Source organism: Armigeres subalbatus, chromosome 2 (assembly GCF_024139115.2).
Source record: "Armigeres subalbatus isolate Guangzhou_Male chromosome 2, GZ_Asu_2, whole genome shotgun sequence".
NCBI classification, from domain to species: Eukaryota; Metazoa; Arthropoda; class Insecta; order Diptera; family Culicidae; genus Armigeres; species Armigeres subalbatus.
Window position 1 is genome coordinate 105,337,594 of NC_085140.1, and position 21,633 is coordinate 105,359,226.

Below are 21,633 nucleotides of genomic sequence, written 5' to 3' on the forward strand. Positions count from 1 at the left end.
AGTGTATAACCTAATTTCAGGTACGACGAAAATGAATTATCGAATAAACATAGTTGCAAAATATTTTATTCTAAAATCTAAATTAAAAATATGAATTCTCATTTCTGTGTCTTACATACATGTGAATTAATCTATAAAATTTAACTATTTCGATTGTTGCTGTGAACGAGGAGTATAAAAAATGTCATGCAAGTATTCCTTTGGTATGTGACGTCATTAATGCACTATTTCTATAATGTGACGTCAATTGTAAGCGATAAACGATGTACCTTGGATGGTAAACGTATTGTTCAACATCTGTCACATATAAATCGACATTGTTGTTTTATTAGGTGAAAGTCGCAAACGAAAACATCAACTTTTCTTGAAAATTTATCATCAATTAGTTTCGCTTCCATTATCCCTGGAAATTGATAAAGCTATATGCGCTTTTTACCAAATAGAAGTGTAAAATACCGTTAGCATGTTCTAATCTTCCTGAAGGAAAAGTTTATGTTTACGTTTACGATTTTCGTTCTTATGAAACAACAATGTCGAAATATCATCAGTGAAAGTGTTCAACATAAAAACAAAAAAATGCGTAGTTCCAGACTCGATACCTTGTTTAGTGGTAATAAAAACGTTCCATACGCACGGCGACATCGAAGAGTAAGTTTTTTTTTGTTTAAACTTATTGTTTGTAGTTCTTTTTATGAAAAAAAAACTATCGTTTCAGTTTCCCCATCAACAATACAGTAACCATCCAAAATCTACTAACCTCAATAATCAATTACGGAATGGCTCGTACCACGTTCAGGACAAAAATGAAGAGGGGGAACTAAACGTAGAGTTCGGGCGCCCTCAGACTTCACAAGGAACATGCTGTTACGCTATTGATCAGCAGGTACATAATTACACATATAGCGTATTCTCTAAGGAATGTATTGACAGATAATATTTAATATCAGGCCATATCATCAGGATCTACAGGGAGTGATTCTGCAGAAGCATTTCTCAGCAAGGATCTCTACAGAAGCGTTCCCAAGTCAGATGATGAAATACCTTCTAGACAAGTTTTCATTTGTGATCCCGACCATTCGAATACTGAAAGCAGTTTTGAGTTTTCCGAAATTTCCGACTCGGAATGTGAAACATCTTCGAAGGAGAATTCTGAAAGCCAAAATGAACAGGTAAGTAAGACAATAAGTCGCAGTTTAAAACGGGAATATTCCTAGCTCTGAGAAACGTAAATACAAATACAGTGAACGTTCGCCAATCGGTTTTTATTTATTTGGGGCGCTTTTTGATTGGGGGTTCAATAGGCGGGGTGAATTAAAAGCAGTCAAATTTTTAGAAAAAATATTTAAGCTCTTTTAGTGGGATGTTTTCAACTGTTTAAGACGAGTTCAGTATTTTCTATTCAATTCCACTACATTTTGTTATCTTGACAGATACGTTTTTGATAAGATCAATGCATGTTTGCGCGTAAAACTGTCCTCTATTTAATGCAAAATGTAAACAACATTGCCTCTTGCCAAAATGCCCCAGTTAGCGAACGGCAGTCGATAGTAAGGTCGTGAATAGAAGATTATTAGAAGCTATTCACAAATTATGTAACGCTATAGCACAGACAAACAGACGTAACAGCTTGAACAATTCACTCAAAAATCATCGCTCAACTCCTCTACCACCATCTTACGAGCTTGTTACACGAAACATTGTTTCGTATGACATTGTCACCAGAAGGCGCTAGAGTGAATTGTCAAACTCGAGGGATGACGATGCTAGCACCTCTAGTTGTAAAACGCGCAATCAGTCAACTTCAAATTGGTCGATAAAGTCATTTATAGGATGAGGTAGGGGGTCAGGTCAAATATTATGGTTAATGCAAATAAATTGAATGGGTCAAAGTTGCGAAAATTTACGTTACGTAATGGCAAGATCATGTTCAGCTTCAAAATCATATCATTTCTATTTGTTGCAGGATAAATTTTTCAACAAAAATGATCTGCTTCATCCAAACCTAGTAATCACCAAGGAGGAAGTATTAGTTATGCTTATGCATATTTTTATGCGCCACAATCTCTCAAACAGTGCCCTCGAAGATATCCTTCGTTTGATCAACGTAGTTTTGGGGTTTTCATCACTTCCAAACACATTCTACTCGTTCATGTCATATTTTGGAACCCAACAACTAGTGCGTCATTTCGTGTGCAAAGGATGCGGTCTATACATGGGAACTACCCCTGAAGAAAATGCAACATGTGTAGAAGAAGCGAGAAAAATATTTTCATTTCTTTTGATATGATCACAAATCTGAGAAGCATACTCCTGAAGAATTGGGATAAAATACTTGCATATGGATCATCTTTGATTGATGGTCAATTCAGTGACATTCTGCAAGGAAAAGTGGCTTTCAACAGCAAGACGTATAATACGGATGGATCATACAACATTCTGATTTCATTTAACACGGATGGTGTAGCTGTTTTTAACTCCAATATCAAAAAATCTTTGTGGCCTATATTAGTGACCATCAACAATCTGCCACCCTCTCTGAGATTTTTACGACAAAACATTGTGGTTGCTGGACTTTGGTTGTCCAATAGCGAGCCAGATCTCGATGTATTCATGAAACCTTTTCTGGAACAATTGGAGTCTCTCGCAAACAAGGGTTTCCATTTGTATGAGAACGTATATTGTAAGGTTGTCACAATCTGTTGTTGCGTCGATAGTGTAGCACGCTGTAAACTCCAGCAGATTAAACAGTTTAACGGATATGAAGGGTGTAGTTTTTGTTTGCATCCTGGATATTTAACGAAAAGTAACCAAATACGATACAAATATATGGAAGTACACGAGAGAAATCATTTAGATACTGTTATGGCGATGGACTTGTGCATAAAACGCGGAACAGCCGTGAATGGGATTAAAGGCGTGTCAAATTTACTAATGATACCTTCGTTTGATATTGTCGTTAACTGTCCGGTAGATTACATGCATGCAGTTTTTCTTGGGGTTTGTAAGCAGTTCTGTGGACTATGGTTTGATTTCAGTACTAACGAGTATTGTATAAAAAGTTATATAGAATCTATTGATAGCATCATGACCTCAATACGCTCCTTCCAGGAATGCTCAAGATCACCGCGTAAGATTTCCGAAAGAAAAACTTGGAAAGCGAACGAATGGCAAAATTGGTTACTAATTTACTGTTCCGTTTGTTTGAAGGACTTTTTGCCGAAAAAATACTACGATCATTTTAATTTACTAGTGTTAGCAATTGAAAAACTCTTAAGCACAGGTCTTACCGAAGAAGATATCTTAGAAAGTGAGAGGTTGTTGAAAGCATTCGTTCGTGATTGCGAAATTTTGTATGGTATCGATGAAATGAAATATAATGTTCATTTACTTCTACACATTGCTGCATGTGTGAGAAATTTCGGTCCATTATGGGCCTTTTCATTGTTTTGTTTCGAAGATATGAATGGAGTTCTAAAGAAGTACATAAAAGGTCCAAAGCAACCTGTCCTTCAAATTGCAAACCGTTGTCTTTTAGCACTGAAGAAAGATAATATCAATCTTAACTCAATCAACAACAAAAAGTACGAGAATTTTGCGGATCACTTAATGAACACAAACAGAAAAGCAAATGTATAAACCAAAATTGTATCATCAGCGAGCATGTAATGAATACAATAGGTGAAGAAATCTCGGCTCCATTGTTGGAAGAGCGTAATTTAATGACTAAAAATAGATATACTTTTAAACCAGTAAAACAACCATCCGTGAAATCGCAACAAAATTCCGATGATGCAACGTTCACCATGAATGTAAACGGTGAAGATATCTATGGAATAATCCAACGCATTCTTTTTCAAGCAATAATTTCTATTTTGTTTATAAACCGTTATTTGTTCAAAATGAGCAGGAATTATTAATTGCAACACAAAAGGATAATGAAATTCTTGTTAAGGTCAACGAGTCGGTCAAAAAATGTGTTCGAATTTTTATTTCTAATAGAATGTTTATAAGGATTGTTAAATTTGTACCATGGGTCGATTAACATTAAAAATGTAAGGTTATCATGATGTAGGGAAACTGCTCCTGGAATTCATCTCAAGGCTCCGATATTCATTCCATCAAAAACAAAGCAATGGAAAGCAATTTGATTTGTTTCTTATTTTTGTGATTCTTGTACTTTGTGTGATTTTGATGTTGACCAAAAGAAGCGACAAAATTGGTGCTGTATTTCTTTATTTCGCGATGAGATGAATATATGTTAAGTGAGATGGAGATCGGGACAGTTCCCCTACGACTTTAAACATGTTTTGCTGTACATTTTTTTCATTCCTGACAAAAGTTTGCCCAAACAAAAGAAGAACAATATATTGTAATGTTTCAATAGAAAACAAAGTTTTTGTGTTGTATTTTATATTCTAGAACATCTGATGTGCCCATACAATAACTGTATATCGTAATGTGTACTGTATAATGTAATGTAATTGGACTGTTTCCACATAATAGTCAATGGTATATTTTTATCCGGGCAACCAAGTGCACAACACTGCATTTTCCAGGCTCGTTACCTGTACCGATTCCAAGAATGGTTCATTTCTATTCGGGCTGCCAGGTAGCGTCGCATACCCATCAGGCGTCGCATTGTTTTGCTTTTTTTGCTTATCAAATTGACGGCTGGGAATATTACGAAGTTTTTGTTGTGTTTATTATGCATGTCGCCGACAAGAAAAAATTAATGGAATAATATTAATATCTTTGCTTCCGGCATCGTAATGCTGGTTGAAAAGCCTAGATAATAGCTATACCTGAATATGAAGTGCATAGTGTCGTCATGCAAGGATTACGCCCTGTTCTCCAAACACCGATTCCCCAGAGATAAAGAAACTCGCGAGGAGTGGATCAAGTCCGTGACCGCATACGATAGCACAATCCTCCAGCGGAATATAAACTTCCATATCGCCCGTATTTGTTCCAATCACTTTACCGAACGATGCTTCAAACAACTCGAAGGAAAAACAATCCTTTGGGATTCGGCGGTGCCGACTGTGTTCGGCGACGAGGCCAACGAGAACGGGTAAGAGCTATTGAATAAATTGAAGATTTTTCATTGTACCTATATGTAAGGTCCCTTATTTCAGAAAACGTAGAGCCCCGTACTTCCATCGCAGAAAGGATTCTGCGCAAACTAAAGTGAGAAAATCTGCCATAGCAGCGCAAAAGGAGACCAAGTCACTGATAGAGAATGCGCTTGGTTGTGCCAGTAAGCTGGACGACAAAGGCTTGTCAGCGCCACAATTGACTGTCTTTCGATTGGAAAAGTTTCCGCACGTCTGTCGGTTGTGTTTGAAACCTCAGGAAACACAGACGGATGCAATGATTCCACTTTACGCGTTCGATTCCGCGTTGGATGGATCCAGCGTAGGAGAGTTCATCGCTGGGATCACGCCAACCGCAGCGAAATTGCTTCAGGTTCTATTTTTAAGCATTGGTTATTCTAGTTTCATTAACGCCACTATTATTTTTTTTTTAATATTTTCAGAATAAGCAAAACTTTCTACCGAACTCTGTATGTCTTACTTGTTTGGATATGCTGCGGTTTTTCGCCAAGTATCGCTCCAAGATCAGTTTGGTTCAATTACTGATGAATTCGCTGGTCGAATTGAAGCAGTTCAATTCCAGTCCAATATTAGATCTCTTCAAAACTGAACCCGACACGCTTCGCTCGGTGATCAAAGATCTGGGCCTGAACAGGTCAGAAAAATTTTCTGTTGAAGACCTGATCCTAGAATTCCATCAATATGATTTGGCATCCTTTGAAGGGTTCGTCATCAAAGAAGAAATAGAGGATCTCCCAGAGAAAATGGAGTACCAAGAAGAACTTGTCGATGAACTAATGATTTTGCCACCGAAATCAGAAGTTATTTTTGCTGAGGAGTGTACGGCCGAAGAGTTAACTGATTTGGCACCAGACAAAGGGCATGAGTTGCCTGAATCGGCAACAGATAGCAAGCAAACTGATTGCGATCAAAAAAATAATTCAACATTCAAAGGAAGATATGGAGGTAGAAAGCTGAGCGAACCACTAAACTGCACAAAATGTGAATACTCGACGTACTTTAAACGCAACTTTGAAACCCATCAGATGAGGCATGTGCAGCGGGAAACCCGGGTTTATGCGTGCAAGGCTCCGGGATGCTCAGAGGTTTTCAAAACTGGTGTAGAGTATCGAAAGCATGGAGCAGCGAAGCACAAGTCGTTCATCTGCGACACATGCGGTATTCGATTGTCTAAGCAAAGTGACTTGAAAACTCACGTGGCTCGTCACCAGAATAAGTTTGAGTTCGTTTGTACCTATTGCAATCGTGGGCACAACACGAAGAATGACTTAAAGGTGCACATCCAGAAGGTACATTTGCGCGAGGCCCGATTTCCGTGTGAAACGTGCGGAATGGTCTTCCAGAGGAAGTTTGTGCTGGAAAGTCATGCCCTCACGCACAGTAACGTCTACAAGTTTCCGTGCACAATGTGCGACAAAAAGTTCAAGGAGAATAGGAAACTTAAGCGACACATTGTCGTTGTGCACGAAAAGGTTCGCATTCCGTGCAGTCACTGCGAATTGGACTTCCTGTGCAAATATAAGCTGAACAACCATATTGAGAATTTCCACGGCATTCAAACGAGATTCGTGTGCGACGTCTGCGTTCTAACGTTCGACTGCCAGGACAAGTTGGACAGCCACCGGGCCCGGCACGATGATCCTAAAGAGCTCGAATGCGGACGCTGTTTGAGCGCTTTCACATCGGAGGATGTTTTCACGAATCATTTGTGCATAACGTACAGGTAAATATTTTTCATTTGGTAAAATTTGTTCATTTTTTGGTCTTGTGTGCCTTTCTCCTGCAATTTATACGATACATATCACCTACCACGTAATCATATTGATGACCGCCGCCTGTAAGGTACTCTCCCAAATTTTATGCCGTGGACTAACATCAATTGCAAGAGAGCTCGTGGGGTAGTATGGTAAGGGAGGTATTTTGGACCGGCTTAGGAGATGACCCAACTATTCTTCAGCAATAATGCGATTTTGTGATTATATTTGATTAGGTTCCCATTTAATTAAATACAGGGAACATTTTTCGGTAGCATTTGTATTAAAAATTGTCGTACATCGTACATTAGACACAAAATATCAAAAATTATGAAGATGTATTGGATTTTATTTTGGACCACTTGTTTTTATTTTGGACCACCCTTTGAACATATTTTCGACCACCATTGTAATTTTCTATGTAAATCATCACTTATGTTACAGGATTCATATAAGCAAAGAGAAGGTGCATTTGATAGGTATATATTGAATATCTGAAAAAAAAAAAGAAAATTAAAAGTCTGACACTTATTTAGAGAAAAAACGAAATATATTTTACTTGTACTCTACGTTTTTATCTTTATTGAATGCATTGATTATAATATTCATTAGTATTCAACTTTCTGTCAGTTATCATAAACTTCTTTCTTCTTCTTTTCAAATTTAGATGTAACAACCTTCTTCTTCTTTTCTTTTGGTTGGTTTCTTCGTTCTTCAGCCTTCTTTCGCTTTTCTTCGGCCTTCTTCCGTCTTTCTTCCGCATTCTTCCGCTTTTCCTCAATTTTCTTTCGCTTATCTTCCGCTTTCTCCCGTTTTTCCTCTATCTTCTTTCGTTTGTTGTTTAAATAACAAAAATTATATCAAAAATACCTCTAGCCATAACACAATTAAAACAGAGGTTGATACCTTCATATCAACATTATGACAAACGTTGATTTAATTTTTCTGTGCAAAAATCTACTTTCAAGGTAATTGCCTACATCACGGATAGAAAGCTACCACGACGAATTTCCATGCATATTGTAGGCAATTAACTTTGTTCCAGCTATGCATTAATATCGACCGGGTTCAAGTTATAAGGGTGATCGGCAATATGGGCCACCTAAGGAAATCGTTCCGAAAAGCGCTGAAAAGCTCAAAAAAGCATCGTTCAAATGTAGTTGACTTATACTAGAGAATGTTACCTTTCATATTACTTCGATGAATGACGAAAAATGCGTTTGGATATTGTTGGAATGCACTTTTGAAAATGTATTGATTTCAATGTGTGTTCCTGACTATACGGGGCAATATGAGCCACCATTTGGGGCAGTATGGGCCACCCTTCCAAAACCTTTATTTAGGCGAAAAAGTATCGTAATATGGAAGAATATGATATTCCTACAACAGTTGTGAGTATTCCATACCAAATAAAATGAAAAAACTGCACAACAGCGGACTGAACTGATTTGCCACTCTTCACCGTTTGAACAGCCACATTTCAGTTGGTCAATAGTCATTTCTGTTTCTATCGCAGTAATGCGCTGTTGTAATTTTTCCGTAATGAATCTTACATATAATCTTACATATATGATAATATTCTTGTATTTGAATACTGAAATCTGAACTTGTTCGCATTTTAAGGCCTGATATCTTGTTCTATGCAGGTATTCCCATATTGCCCCATAGAGACTGGTTTTGGGAAAAAAAGTTTTATGATAAATTCAGATTTGTATCAATATAAACATGTGTGCACAATATTCAATTTTAATATATCTTTTATTTGTGGTGTATTTTTGACCTGTATTTTAATCAGTTTTGTGTCAAAACCTTATTTATTATCTTGAAATCTTATAATAATTTTGCCTATGCAGTGAAAATTTACATTTTCAAGTAAATTTTCATGTTTGAATTGAATTTTAATGCGATTTTCACATTGATGCATATGTGGAGCATCCTCTTGAAGATCATATAACTTTTACATGATAAAACTTCTCAATAAGCTCATGCAATGAGGGTGGCTCATATTGCCCCGTATGTTCATATTGCCCCTACTGCCCCTACTGAAGGTGATTACCTCCGATTTTGTTAATGTAGGCAATTATTTTGTGAAAATAATCATAACTAATGTTGTTATAATTTTGATATGAAATAAAACTGGTCGAAGACACATTTTTATCAAATTATCTAATTATAACACACGTTGTTATAAATAACAACCATTGATATAATTAAGATATAATTTTGTTATGCATTCCTGATCGGGTAGAGGGACTGAAGGAACCTGATGTCGCCCCTGCATACGCGCAGCATCTTGAGGCAGCGTTGCCGGAAGAGGGTGAGCTCGATGGGGCCCCTCTAGAGGACTGCTGGAGTACAGTTAAAGCAGCCATTAACGACGCAGCGGTGAACAACGTCGGATATGTGAGACGAAGTCGACGGAACGATTGGTTCGACGAAGAGTGCAGACAGGTTCTGGAGGAGAAAGACGCAGCGCGGGCGGTCGCGCTGCAGCAAGGTAACTTGCAGAACGTGGAACGTTGTAAACGAGAGCGGAGACAGCAGACCCGCCTTTTTCAGGAAAAGAATCGCCGCCCGGAAGAAGCGGTGTGCGAGGAGATGGAACAGCTTTGCCGTTCTCAAGAAACCAAGGATGTTATCAATCATTTAGTAATCTGCGTTCGATCACTTAGTAATTTGTCAATAACTCATTCCAGAGGCTTTATTTCAAAATGTGTTCAATGGTGGAGTTCTAGTGCGAAGGTTTATCTACAACTCTGCCTAACAGTTCATTGTATGATTTTCACTAATAACGGCGCTATAGCTCCAGTAGCAGCATACTAAATGATTGAAATTTTATTATCATTTAGTATAAGTTACTGCTACTAGTGCTATAGTTCCGTTAAAAGTTAAACTCAAATATTGACCTGTTAGGCACAGTTGTAGAAAAACCTTCGCACTAGCCCACCATACAACAAATTTTGAAATATAGCCTCTGGAATGAATTATTGACAAACTACTAAGTGATCGAACCCAGATTACTAAATGATCGATAACATCCTTGCAAGAAACACGCAAGTTCTATCAGATGCTCAATGCATCCTGCAAAGGTTTCGTGCCGCGAGCCAAAATGTGCAGGGATAAGGAGTACCATCTTTGGCTGTGTGCAAGAAGACGGTGTGTGGCGGCAATGGATAAAAGATATTTTAGTTACAAGATAAAGATTGTCGCTTCGGTTCCCTTGGTTCCCGAACTGTCAAATCGTATGTATTTTTACTTAATTGACATTTAGCACCCTATCATCGCCAGGAGATGTTCCGGACATCGAGGGATCAACCACGAGCTCGCCCAGCTCTACGACGAATCCAGTATCCAGAAGATAGCTAAAACCGGAAGCGAGCGGGGTGGGCTGACCAGGTACAGAACGACTTGGTGAGCGTGGGGCGTATTCGAGGATGGAGAGATGCGGGTTTGTAAGCGAAATGGGTTTTGGAAGCTCTGGTTCGGCGAATACTTGATGGAGCTACAATTTATTATTTATTACCAGACTAAGGCTGAAGTGGCCTGTGCAATACATGGAAGTCTTCTCCATTCAGCTCGGTCCATTGCTGCACTTTGCCAACCACGCAGTCTGTGGAGGGTCCGCAAATCGATCCACCTTGCCCGCTGTGCACCTCGCCTTCTTGTTCCCGTCGGATCGTTGTCGAGAACCATTTTCACCGGATTACTGTCCGACATTCTGACTACGTGCCCGGCCCACCGCAGTCTTCCGATTTTCGCGGTGTGAACGATGGATGGTTCTCCCAACAGCTGATGCAACTCGTGGTGCATTCGCCTCCTCCACGTACCGTCCGCCATCTGCACCCCACCATAGATGGTACGCAACACTTTCCTTTCAAATACTCCCAGTGCGCGTTGGTCCTCCACGAGCATCGTCCAGGTCTCGTGTCCGTAGAGAACTACCGGTCTTATGAGCGTTTTGTAGATAGTCCGTTTGGTACGGCGGCGAACTCTATTCGATCGGAGCGTCTTGCGGAGTCCAAAGTACGTACGATTTCCAGCCACTATGCGTCTCCGAATTTCTCTGCTGCCTACTGCCCTTCGTATTACTCCTTCCAAAGCGATGTTGAATAGCAGACACGAAAGACCATCACCTTGCCGTAACCCTCTACGCGTTTCGAAGGGACTCGAGAATGCCCCTGAAACCCGAACTACGCACATCACCCGATCCATCGTCGCCTTGATCAACCGTATCAGTTTATCCGGAAATCCGTTTTCGTGCATTAGCTGCCATAGCTGGTCCCGATCGATTGTATCATATGCGGCTTTGAAGTCGATAAATAGATGATGTGTGGGCACGTTGTATTCGCGGCATTTCTGCAATACCTGACGTATGGCGAACACCTGGTCTGTGGTAGAGCGTTCCCCCATAAATCCCGCCTGGTACTGCCCCACGAACTCTCTTGCAATTGGAGTTAGTCGGCGGCATAAAATTTGTGAGAGTACCTTGTAGGCGGCGTTCAGCAATGTGATTGCGCGGTAGTTGCTACATTCCAGCTTATCGCCCTTTTTGTAGATGGGACACACCACACCTTCCATCCACTCCTGCGGCAGAACCTCATCCTCCCAAACCTTGGTAATCACCCAGTGCAGCGCTTCAGCCAGTGCCTCACCACCGTGTTTTAATAGCTCTCCTGGAAGTTGGTCAACCCCAGGGGCTTTGTTGTTCTTCAGACGGCCAATCTCCTCCTGGATTTCCTGGAGATCCGGAGCCGGAAGCCTAGGGTCATTACCATACCGCCACTGTTTTCTGCCATATCGCCATTCAGGGGCTCTTCGTAGTGCTGCCGCCACCTTTGGATCACCTCACGTTCGTTCGTAAGAAGGTTCCGGTTTATGTCCTTACACATATCAGGCTGTGGAACGTGGCCCTTGCGTGAACGGTTCAACTTCTCATAGAACTTTCGTGCGTTATTAGCGCGGTACAGTTCCTCCGTCTCTCCACGGTCTCGATCTTCCTGCTGGCGCTTTTTCCTCCGGAAAATCTAGTTTTGTCTGTTCCGCGCCCGTTTGTATCGTGCCTCGTTCGCCCTCGTGCGGTGTTGCAGCAATCTCGCCCATGCTGCATTCTTCTCCTCAACTAACTGCTCACATTCGCCGTCATACTTGCGGTGCTACCAATGGCGGATCGAATATCTCTCCAGCCATCTTCAAGAGATGCTGCGCCTAGCTGCTCTTCCGTTTGGAGTGCCACTTCCAGCTGCTGCGCGTAGTCTTGGGCTAGTCTACCGTCTTGTAACCGCCCAATGTTAAGCCGCGGCGGACGACTCCGACGCGTGTTGATCACCGTCGAGAGTTTTGAGCGCAGACATACTGCGACGAGGTAGTGGTCGGATTCAATATTCGCACTGCGGTAAGTGCGTACGTTCGTGATGTCGGAGAAGAATTTACCGTCGATTAGAACGTGGTCGATTTGGTTTTCCGTTACTTGATTAGGTGATTTCCATGTGGCCTTGTGGATATTCTTGCGGGGAAGAAAGTGCTTCGGACTACCATTCCGCGGGAGGCTGCAAAGTTTATGCATCGTTGGCCGTTGTCATTCGATACGGTATGCAGACTATCCGGTCCGATGATCGGTCTATACATTTCCTCCCTTCCTACCTGAGCGTTCATGTCACCGATGACGATTTTGACGTCCCGCAGTGGGCATCCATCGTATGTATGCTCCAGCTGCGCATAGAACGCTTCTTTCTCGTCGTCGGATCTCCCTTCGTGTGGGCAGTGCACGTTAATGATGCTATAGTTGAAGAAACGGCCTTTTATCCTCAGCTTGCACATCCATGCGTTGATTGGCTGCCACCCAATCACGCGTTGGCGCATCTTACCCAGCACTATGAAGCCGGTTCCCAGCTCGTTGGTGGTGCCACAGCTTTGGTAGAAGGTAGCCGCTCGATGCCCGCTTTTCCACACTTTCTGTCCTGTCCAGCAGATTTCCTGCAGCGCTACGACATCGAAGTTGCGGGGATGTAATTCATCGTAGATTATCCTGTCGCAACCTGCGAAGCCTAGCGACTTACAGTTCCATGTTCCAAGCTTCCAATCGTGATCCTTTATTCGTCGCCTAGGCCGTTGCCGATTGTATCGAGTCGTATTATCTTCTATGTCGTTCGTAATGGTTGTTTTTAAAGGCGGCTTATTGGGCCTGCGCAAACCTCCTGTCTCGTCGGAGGGCCATCGTGTCAGGGCTGTTTAGCGTCCCACCTAACACCAGGACTTGGGCTTGTGCGCTTTGAGCGGCACACGGTCGCTTTGGCGGAGCCTACTTGCGGATACATGCAGCTTTTTATAGAGGCAGGCGTCACAACTCGCAGATGGGGGGAATGATCGTCAAGCCCTTGGACATAGTCCCTGCTGCCCGATGAAGCTACAAACAAGAAGCAAATAGAGAACAAAGGAGGACAACTTACCTTCGCAGTGCTGTAAGATAGAAAGGATTGAAACAATTTTTCCTATCAGGGTAAGACACCCAGAAATCGCCCTCCCCCCAGTTTTCGCCCACCTATTTTAAAACTTTCATTTCTCGAAAACTAGTTGTTGGAAACAGCTAAAGTTCAGGTTTTTTCATAATTGATTGATGCTTGTATGGAAATTTTTTGACTGAACTGTTTTCAACAACTAGTTTACGAGAAATGAAGATTTTTAAATAGGTGGGCGAAAACTGGGGGGTGGGCGATTTCTGGGTGTCTTACCTACCAAGTTGACTCCGCTACATATCTTATATATAAAAATGAAATGGTCTGTGTTCGTATCCGCATAACTCGAAAACGGCTCGATGGATTTTTGTCATTTCTTCAGCAGAAACATTCGTTATAGTTTCCGACGGGTTTATATGATATTTCCTAATGCGAAAATGACGAGTAAAGTTGAGCAAATCGTGAAAAACTAAAATTGTGATTCCTATGCGAACTTGGCATGGGCAGTTCGGAACGCACATTCTCGCCTACTATGCAGGACAACGTCTGCCGGGTCAACTAGTTATGGATAATTTTCTTTCTTCCCCGGTGGAGGATGTTCAAGCCACTGTGTGACAGCTCGAAATGTGTTGACTACGTTGTGGAGTAAACCCTGATTGCTGCGATTGGTCTCCACAGACGAGCAGCAGTGATTCAAATGTGGAGAGGTGACGACGAGTAACAGCAGATAAAATTTTGATTTTAAAGTTTGCAAACCGCCTCGCGGATGAAATGTTTTATAATAAAATAAGTTTGTTAAAGTAAAGTTCGTTTGTATAGTTATTTTTCTCCGAATTTAGCATGCTAAATTCGGTATTTTCGGAACAGTCCGTGACAGTCTAAAATTCTCTATCATAAAAAAAATCTAACGTCCTCCATCAGCAACAAGCACTTTCTTTCCCAAACAACATGATTAATGGCCATAATTTCCCTTCATCGAATAACACTGTAGAAACTCTAATTTCTAGCAATGATCACTTTTGTTAATACATCTCTCTTGAATAGGGATGACTACGTCTGCTGCGGCCGAGATCTACGGTACCATTACATGTACAATAAGCACATGCTGATGAAGCACGGCATGACGACTAACGTACGTGTTAAACCTATTCCGGGGCAGTTGATGGGTCAGCTGAGAGCCGCCAGGGTGAGTATCAAAACGCACGTCGTTGATTTTATCTGACAGCAAGTACTAACTTACTGTACCTTCGTCCTACTTAGAAACGCATCGAATCGTGCCCCAAGTGTGATGAAATATTTGCCACCAGGACGCTAAGGAAGCAACATATCGAAATCTGCAGGGTTGGCGAAAAAGACGGCGAGGTTGCCGATGCGTTAAACAATATCTTTGCGGATGTTGGTGAGCATTCTGGTGAATGAAATTGGTCAGATATTGTTGTTAAGTCCATCATAGTTTGGTTAATTTATGAGATCCATTGAAGCTTGCTTTTTGAAGCCATGTAAATAAAAATATGTAAATGAGTAAGTAAGCCCTTGTACTCAGTAAAACTATGAATTGGAAAGAACAGACGATGTAATGCTTAACTTGACGGGGACATTCGATTTTTATAGGTACCACAGGATTTGCTTGAAACTTATTTTGATCTCATGACTGAACTTCGGACGGATGACGAAAGACCGTTTGTTACGTTGCTAATTAAGCGTTACTATATTACTGTAATCCCTAAATCTAATATAAATTCTACATGACATGCAGTAAAACAATACGCACTCGGTGGAACTCCCCTCTAAACCACCTCCAACTTCTCCATGGCAACGTCATCGTCCGGGTCGTAGTTGTCGATGTATTCGATTTCGTACGCAGCTTCGCCCGGTTGGCCTGACGACGACACGATGGAGCCACCTTCTTCGGCACCGTACGACGGCGCCACCACACCATGACCGGCAGGTTCGGAAGCGCCGTCGATGATTCCCGCATCACTGCCTATGGTGGTGTTCGGTCCTCGACATGAGAGCATGTGCTGCTTCTTGAGATTCCGGGTGGCGAACTCCTGCTCGCACCGGGGACACCGTTCAGCTTGTTTCTGTGGGTCGGAGTGAACGTGGTGGGATTAGTGAGATAGATCTGCCGAAGCGGGGAAAACGTGAACTTACTCTTAGAGCACGGATTTGACCCAACAAGAGTCCTTCCGTGGGTTTCACCCGAACGTTGGTTTTGAGTCCGTGCACCAAGAACATGTGTTTATTGTAGTAGAAGTGGTACTTGAAGTCCCGGTTGCAACAGATGTAGTTTTCTCTGCAAAAAGGATATTGTACATACAACAGAGTATCGATGGTAAGTGAATTAGTTCTCTGCTGTTCCACAACGTGTAATGTAGATTGATTTAAAGGTTCATTTGCCCCCAACAGTTCTTGTGGAATTGTGAACATGGACTTACTTATAGGTAATGCAGAGATGTTGGTCAAACTCTTCGGACGTAACATGAGCGGCCAGACAAACTCCACATTGCAGTGGCTTCGGATATTCGTGATGTACTTTGTGGTCCGCCAGCTTATCTTTGGAGTTGTACGATTGTAGGCAAATATCGCAGACAAAATATGTTTGGATCTGGAATAAGGTTCATAGTTATCGATTGAATAAAAACAATTCAGGAAGTGCACCTACATTGTGAGTTTTCTCCATGTGCATTCGAAGCTTATCCTTCCGACCGTACGATATCTCGCAGTGGTCACACTTGAACCGGATGTCCTGGTGGACAGACTTGATGTGTCGGTTTAGATGGGTGTACGACTTGAACCCGTACCCACAGACACTGCAGGTGTGTGTCCGCTGGTTTGTGTGCGTCTTGATGTGCTGATTCAGAGTGGATTTGGTTTTAAAACTGAGTCCACAATCCGGGCACTTGACCTCGAATGCGTTCAGGTGGGCCTGCTTCACATGCAGCAGCATCTCCGGTCGCGTGTAGTATTCCATGGGACAGTAGTCGCACTTGAACTGCCGGACGCTTTCGTGCCGTTTCCGATGCGTTTCCAGAGCAAACTTTTGCTCGAATGATAAGCCACAGGTGTCGCACATGTAGTCCCTGTGCTCGAGGCGTTTGTGCTTGTCCAGTTCCTTTTTCGATTCAAACTCCATGTCGCATCGTTTGCAGCGTTGCAGGAAGGGTACATTTCCTTCTGAAAAGTAAATTTGCAATTGTGATGAAAGTGATGAATATTCCTGCTAAGAATGAATTATAAGACCGGATGGTTGAGGTAGGACAAATGACAGGACACAGGTTTTAAAGATCAAAGCAGAAAAACGAACGTGGTAGGATCATAAGTTGGGAGCAGCTTTTCGATGAACATCAAACGATGGTAATCAATCAACGACACAATATAGCTGCTGGTAAGTTTGATATTGAGCTCAACTCATCAAGATGAAGCCGTAAAAGCTGGGTCACTTGTCTACAGTGAATAAAAATCATAATCTGTGAGAAATGTGCTTTACCCATATGAATCTTTCCATTCATAAATTTATATTTTTTGCTGTCATGAGTATTAAGACATTGTCCAGAGTTAAAATCGTGTCCAGTTGTTCAAAATATTTACTCACGGGGACAAGAAACTTACTTGAAATGCTTAACCAGATGCAGCTCGAAGGTAGGCGGAGATTACGTTTTAAACTTGCACTTTTTGTTTTTTTGCTTTTTTTTTTTTTTTTTATTCAATTTCAATTTAATGGACCATAATACATGTGTTTAGCAGAGATATGTCTTACTTACAGCTGCTCTTTAATCATTTTCCAATGGAGAATTTGAGAGTTTCTGAGACAATCTATCTGATAGGGAAAATTAATGACAAAACCCAAGAAATCAATTTAACTTATAATTAACTACATACTAGATTATCACAGTTTTGTAATTTAGGGGAAAAGATTCACGATGTGCGGGTTAGTTGATACTTCACAGGAGCGCCGGAACTTGTCTGACATCGTCTGAACAAAGTCGATAATTGTTTCAGTTTCCGCTAGTTGGTGAAGATCGTGTGTCGGAAACCACGGATTCAAGTCGAAGATCATCTTTAACAGCTTGTTTTGCTTGACTTGCAGACGTCGTAGATGAGATAGCGCACAGTTTTGCCATACAGGACAACCGTATGTAAGGACTGGTCTGAAGACGCATTTGAAGAGCAGCAGTTTATTGGCTAGTTGAAGAGACGATCTTCGGTTGATCAGTGAGTACAAAGAACGCATCAGACCATTGACTTTGTTGATGCTTTGATTTATGTGTTTGTCAAACAGTAGCTTTTGGTCCATCGTCAGTCCCAGATATCTGACCTCGTTTTCCCACGGAATTTCAATTCCGTTGACTTTAACTCCAGATGTAGGAAGACGTGATGGAGCCCTTCTTCGTGTGAAAAAGATTGCCTGAGTTTTCGATGCGTTCGTTTTAATGCGCCACTTCTGTTGGAACTCTTCAAGCTTATTCTGTGCATGTTGCAGTTTACAGATGATAATTTGAGGATCTTCATCCGAAGCTAGGAAAGCCGTGTCGTCCGCAAAAAAAGCATATACAACTCCGTCGACCTTAAGCGTATCACTTGTAAAAATGTTGTAGAGCGTGGGGCTCAGAACCGACCCCTGTGGAACGCCATATGGGATGCCGTGAGATTCTGATCTACATCCATTGATTGACACTTGGAATGACCTTGCTGCTAAAAACGACTGAATAAGCTTCACTAAATAAAGCGGACAGTTAGACCTATGTAGCTTGAAAACAATTGCCTCTTGCCAGACCGAGTCATAGGCTTTTTCGACATCCAGCATTATCATGCCAGTAGATTTTTTCATGGAGAATCCTTGCTTCACTAGTTTAGTTATTCGAGCTAGCTGGTGGTTTGTAGAATGGCCAGCTTTGAAGCCAAACTGTTCCGCAGGAATCATGTCACCAGTTTCTATATGTCGATTCAGCCGGTTCAGGATGATTCTTTCCAAAACTTTACTAAGGCAACTTAGCAAACTGATGGGACGATAGCTTGAGGGGAGAGTAACATCTTTGTTCGGCTTTGGGATGGCCACTACGTTCGCATGTTTCCACATACCAGGAAAATACATCAACCTGATGCAAGCGTTATAGACCTTTGTCAAGTACACCAGTCCTTTTCGAGGTATTCGCTTGAGCATGATGTTCCTTATCCCATCCTGACCTGGTGCCTTTTTGGTCTTAAGCCGATGGATAATACACTTTATCTCACTGGGTTTAGTGAGAGTAGATGGTTCATTGTTTAACTCGTTGAGTCTCGCAAGCTCCTCTATCGTTTGGTTCACTTCTTCCTCTGTTCGTGGATCACTCGGGAGCGTGTTGTTATGTGCTGAAGCAAAATTTTCAGCCAGCGTTTGAGCTTTCTCTTTATCAGAAACCCTGACTTGGTCTCCAATCCGCAAAGGAGGTTGGTATTTGATGCTACTGCGTAGGTTTTTACTAATTCTCCAGAACTTCTTGCTACCGTGAGACAAGTCACGAATAGTTTTTCCGAAATTCTCGTATTTGTGAGCAGCACATTGTTCTCGTATTTGTTGGGTGAGGACGTCAACGACTCTTTTGAGGAAAGGATCTTTGGAACGGTAGAATTGTCTCCGACGAACATTCCTGAGTGGTGGACAGACTTGATGTGTCGGTTTAGATGGGTGTACGACTTGAACCCGTACCCACAGACACTGCAGGTGTGTGTCCGCTGGTTTGTGTGCGTCTTGATGTGCTGATTCAGAGTGGATTTCGTTTTAAAACTGAGTCCACAATCCGGGCACTTGACCTCGAATGCGTTTAGGTGGGCCTGCTTCACGTGCAGCAGCATCTCCGGTCGCGTGTAGTACTCCATGGGACAGTAGTCGCACTTGAACTGTCGGACGCTTTCGTGCCGCTTCCGATGCGTTTCCAGAGCAAACTTTTGCTCGAATGATAAGCCACAGGTGTCGCACATGTAGTCCCTGTGCTCGAGGCGTTTGTGCTTGTCCAGTTCCTTTTTCGATTCAAACTCCATGTCGCATCGTTTGCACCGTTGCAGGGAAGGGTACATTTCCCTTCTGAAAAGTAAATTTGCAATTGTGATGAAAGTGATGAATATTCCTGCTAAGAATGAATTATAAGACCGTATGGTTGAGGTAGGACAAATGACAGGACACATGTTTTAAAGATCAAAGCAGAAAAACGAACGTGGTATGATCATAAGTTGGAAGCAGCTTTTCGATGAACATCAAACGATGGTAATCAATCAACGACACAATATAGCTGCTGGTAAGTTTGATATTGGAGCTCAACTCATCAAGATGAAGCCGTAAAAGCTGGGTCACTTGTCTACAGAGAATAAAAATCATAATCTGTGAGAAATGTGCTTTACCCATATGAATCTTTCCATTCATAAATTTATATTTTTTGCTGTCATGAGTATTAAGACATTGTCCAGAGTTAAAATCGTGTCCAGTTGTTCAAAATATTTACTCACGTGTACAAGAAACTTACTTGAAATGCTTATCCAGATGCAGCTCGAACGTATGCGGATAGTACGTTTTAAACTTGCACTTATCACAGTGCAGCAGCTCTTCCCTCCGCCCAGACTTCGGCGGCATCGGCTTCCCGTGCTTACCCCGTTTTTTACTTCGCGCCAGTAGCGCCTCATCCAGCTGGAAGTCCCCATCGGACTCATCGTCCTTGATGTGGTCATCGGTGTTCTCCAGCATCTCGGACAAATCCTGATCGGCATAGTGCTCCGAAGCGTTGGACAATCGCTCTTCGACCATATCAGTCTCGTCCAAAATTAGATCGTCCACCTCTTCCCCGCCGCACGATCCGACAATCACCTCTGAAGTTTTGAACCGTTTCAGCGGCTTATCATCGTCATCCGAGTCATCGATCACTTTCTTCGGACGGCCAGGCCTTTTCTTCTGTTTAGCCTCACTTTTTATGACCTTTGGACGACCGCGTTTTCGCTTCACCGCAGTTTCCAGGTATTCCACAATCATTCCACTATCGTCCACCTCCACCTTAATCAGCGCACTCTCCATGATATCGTCATCCCCTCGGTTTTCATTTTTTACATCCGGCATAGATCCAATGTCGTACTGCGGGAACTCTTCCAACAAATCATTGAGATCAATTTCTTCGTCTATTCCCAGAATATTAAGATCCTGTAACAGCACCAGAACGTATTCTTTCTGATCTTTGAAGAGCTCCTCCAGCGTCGAAGTGTCTCCCCGTTTAACCAAGGCTAAACCGAATGCGAATTTCAACACGTAGTTCATTCGCTTGCGGTACGTTAGGAATTGATCCAGCTTTTCAGAACACATGTCACAAATGGCATTCGGTACGAGATGTTTTAGGTCCTATAATATGGGCATCAGATTAACTTTTTTTTTACGAAGTTCTGAAATTCAAATATAAAAAGAGGACTTACCGCCGGAATAGGAAAAGTAATTTCGTCCAATAAGTCATCCAGCTTAGAGCCATGTTTTTCACTGTGTTCCTTGAGATCGGTCATGTCTTCCGCGGCCTTCGGCTGCAAACAGGACCGGCACACATTCGGGAAGCATTCCAACTTGAAGATAGTCATCTTTGGAAAGAGAAATTTAACTTTCCCGCCTGGACAAGTATAATACCGCGGTCACTTCTTTTATAATGTACTACAAAATGTTCAAAATCTCTTCAAAACACCAGAATTTAGAAGTTTTTAGAAAAAAAATAATGCCATCCAAAGCGTTTTTGGACTTTTGGTTGTTTTCATTGGCGAATAAGTAAACAAACAATCCCGTCATTAAAACAAAATAAACTGTCATCAGTGTCATCAAGTTTCGAAAAAGCTCCGAAATTTCGAACTGATTTTTAGGGGTGTCCTACGAAAGGCTGAAACACATAAGGCTGAATGCTCATAAGGCTGAACTCAAAAGGCTGAAATCTCGGAAGGCTGAAATCTCGAAAGGCTGAAAGTATCAGAAAGCTTAAATGTATCGAAAGGCTGAAATTGAGGGGATGGAATGAATCCCAATCATACGATATGTTGTACAACTACAGTATCCCCCCGCTTATCCGGACCTCGCTAGTCCGACGACTCGTTAGTCCGGATCTCGCTAATTCGGATTTTTCCGGATTAAAAAGTATCAACACCCATTTAAACACATTATGCTGTCAGTTTTCAAATTTGTGCTGCACGTAAAAAAATAACCTTATATGTTATGCTACGTTTTGACAGGGCAAGTGAGTTGAACAACTCAGTTGAATTCAATTGACTTGCCAAAAGTTGAACATGTTCAACTTTCTTTTCGTTCAAGTGAATTGAATT

The 21,633-nt window shown here is 41.8% G+C and overlaps 3 protein-coding genes across 4 annotated transcripts; 2 read left to right on the top strand and 1 right to left on the bottom strand.

Annotated features, from left to right (window-relative positions):
- Positions 1–315: 315 nt before the first annotated feature.
- On the top strand, positions 316–2,287 carry LOC134209126 (uncharacterized). Its single transcript, XM_062685110.1, has 5 exons — positions 316–447; positions 549–648; positions 716–883; positions 948–1,169; positions 1,964–2,287. Exons 2-5 carry the CDS (start codon positions 577–579, stop codon positions 2,285–2,287), a joined length of 786 nt encoding a protein of 261 aa, XP_062541094.1. The 5' UTR covers positions 316–447; positions 549–576.
- A 2,353-nt stretch (positions 2,288–4,640) lies between these two features.
- LOC134210577 (zinc finger protein 626-like) lies at positions 4,641–14,845 on the top strand. Of its 2 annotated transcripts, none has more exons than XM_062686664.1 (5): positions 4,641–5,071; positions 5,136–5,466; positions 5,537–6,837; positions 14,365–14,506; positions 14,581–14,845. In XM_062686664.1, the coding sequence occupies exons 1-5, from the start codon at positions 4,809–4,811 to the stop codon at positions 14,737–14,739; spliced, it is 2,196 nt and encodes a 731-aa protein (XP_062542648.1). In that variant the 5' UTR covers positions 4,641–4,808; the 3' UTR covers positions 14,740–14,845. The 2 variants fall into 2 exon arrangements, with proteins under 2 accessions (XP_062542648.1, XP_062542649.1); XM_062686665.1 differs by having other exon boundaries at positions 4,837–5,071; positions 5,122–5,466.
- A 155-nt stretch (positions 14,846–15,000) lies between these two features.
- LOC134210578 (zinc finger protein 668-like) lies at positions 15,001–21,099 on the bottom strand. Its single transcript, XM_062686666.1, has 7 exons — positions 20,752–21,099; positions 19,821–20,680; positions 19,114–19,384; positions 15,986–16,228; positions 15,759–15,928; positions 15,475–15,616; positions 15,001–15,404 (listed from the first exon to the last, which is right to left on the bottom strand). Exons 1-7 carry the CDS (start codon positions 20,905–20,907, stop codon positions 15,108–15,110), a joined length of 2,139 nt encoding a protein of 712 aa, XP_062542650.1. The 5' UTR covers positions 20,908–21,099; the 3' UTR covers positions 15,001–15,107.
- Between the last annotated feature and the right edge of the window lie 534 nt (positions 21,100–21,633).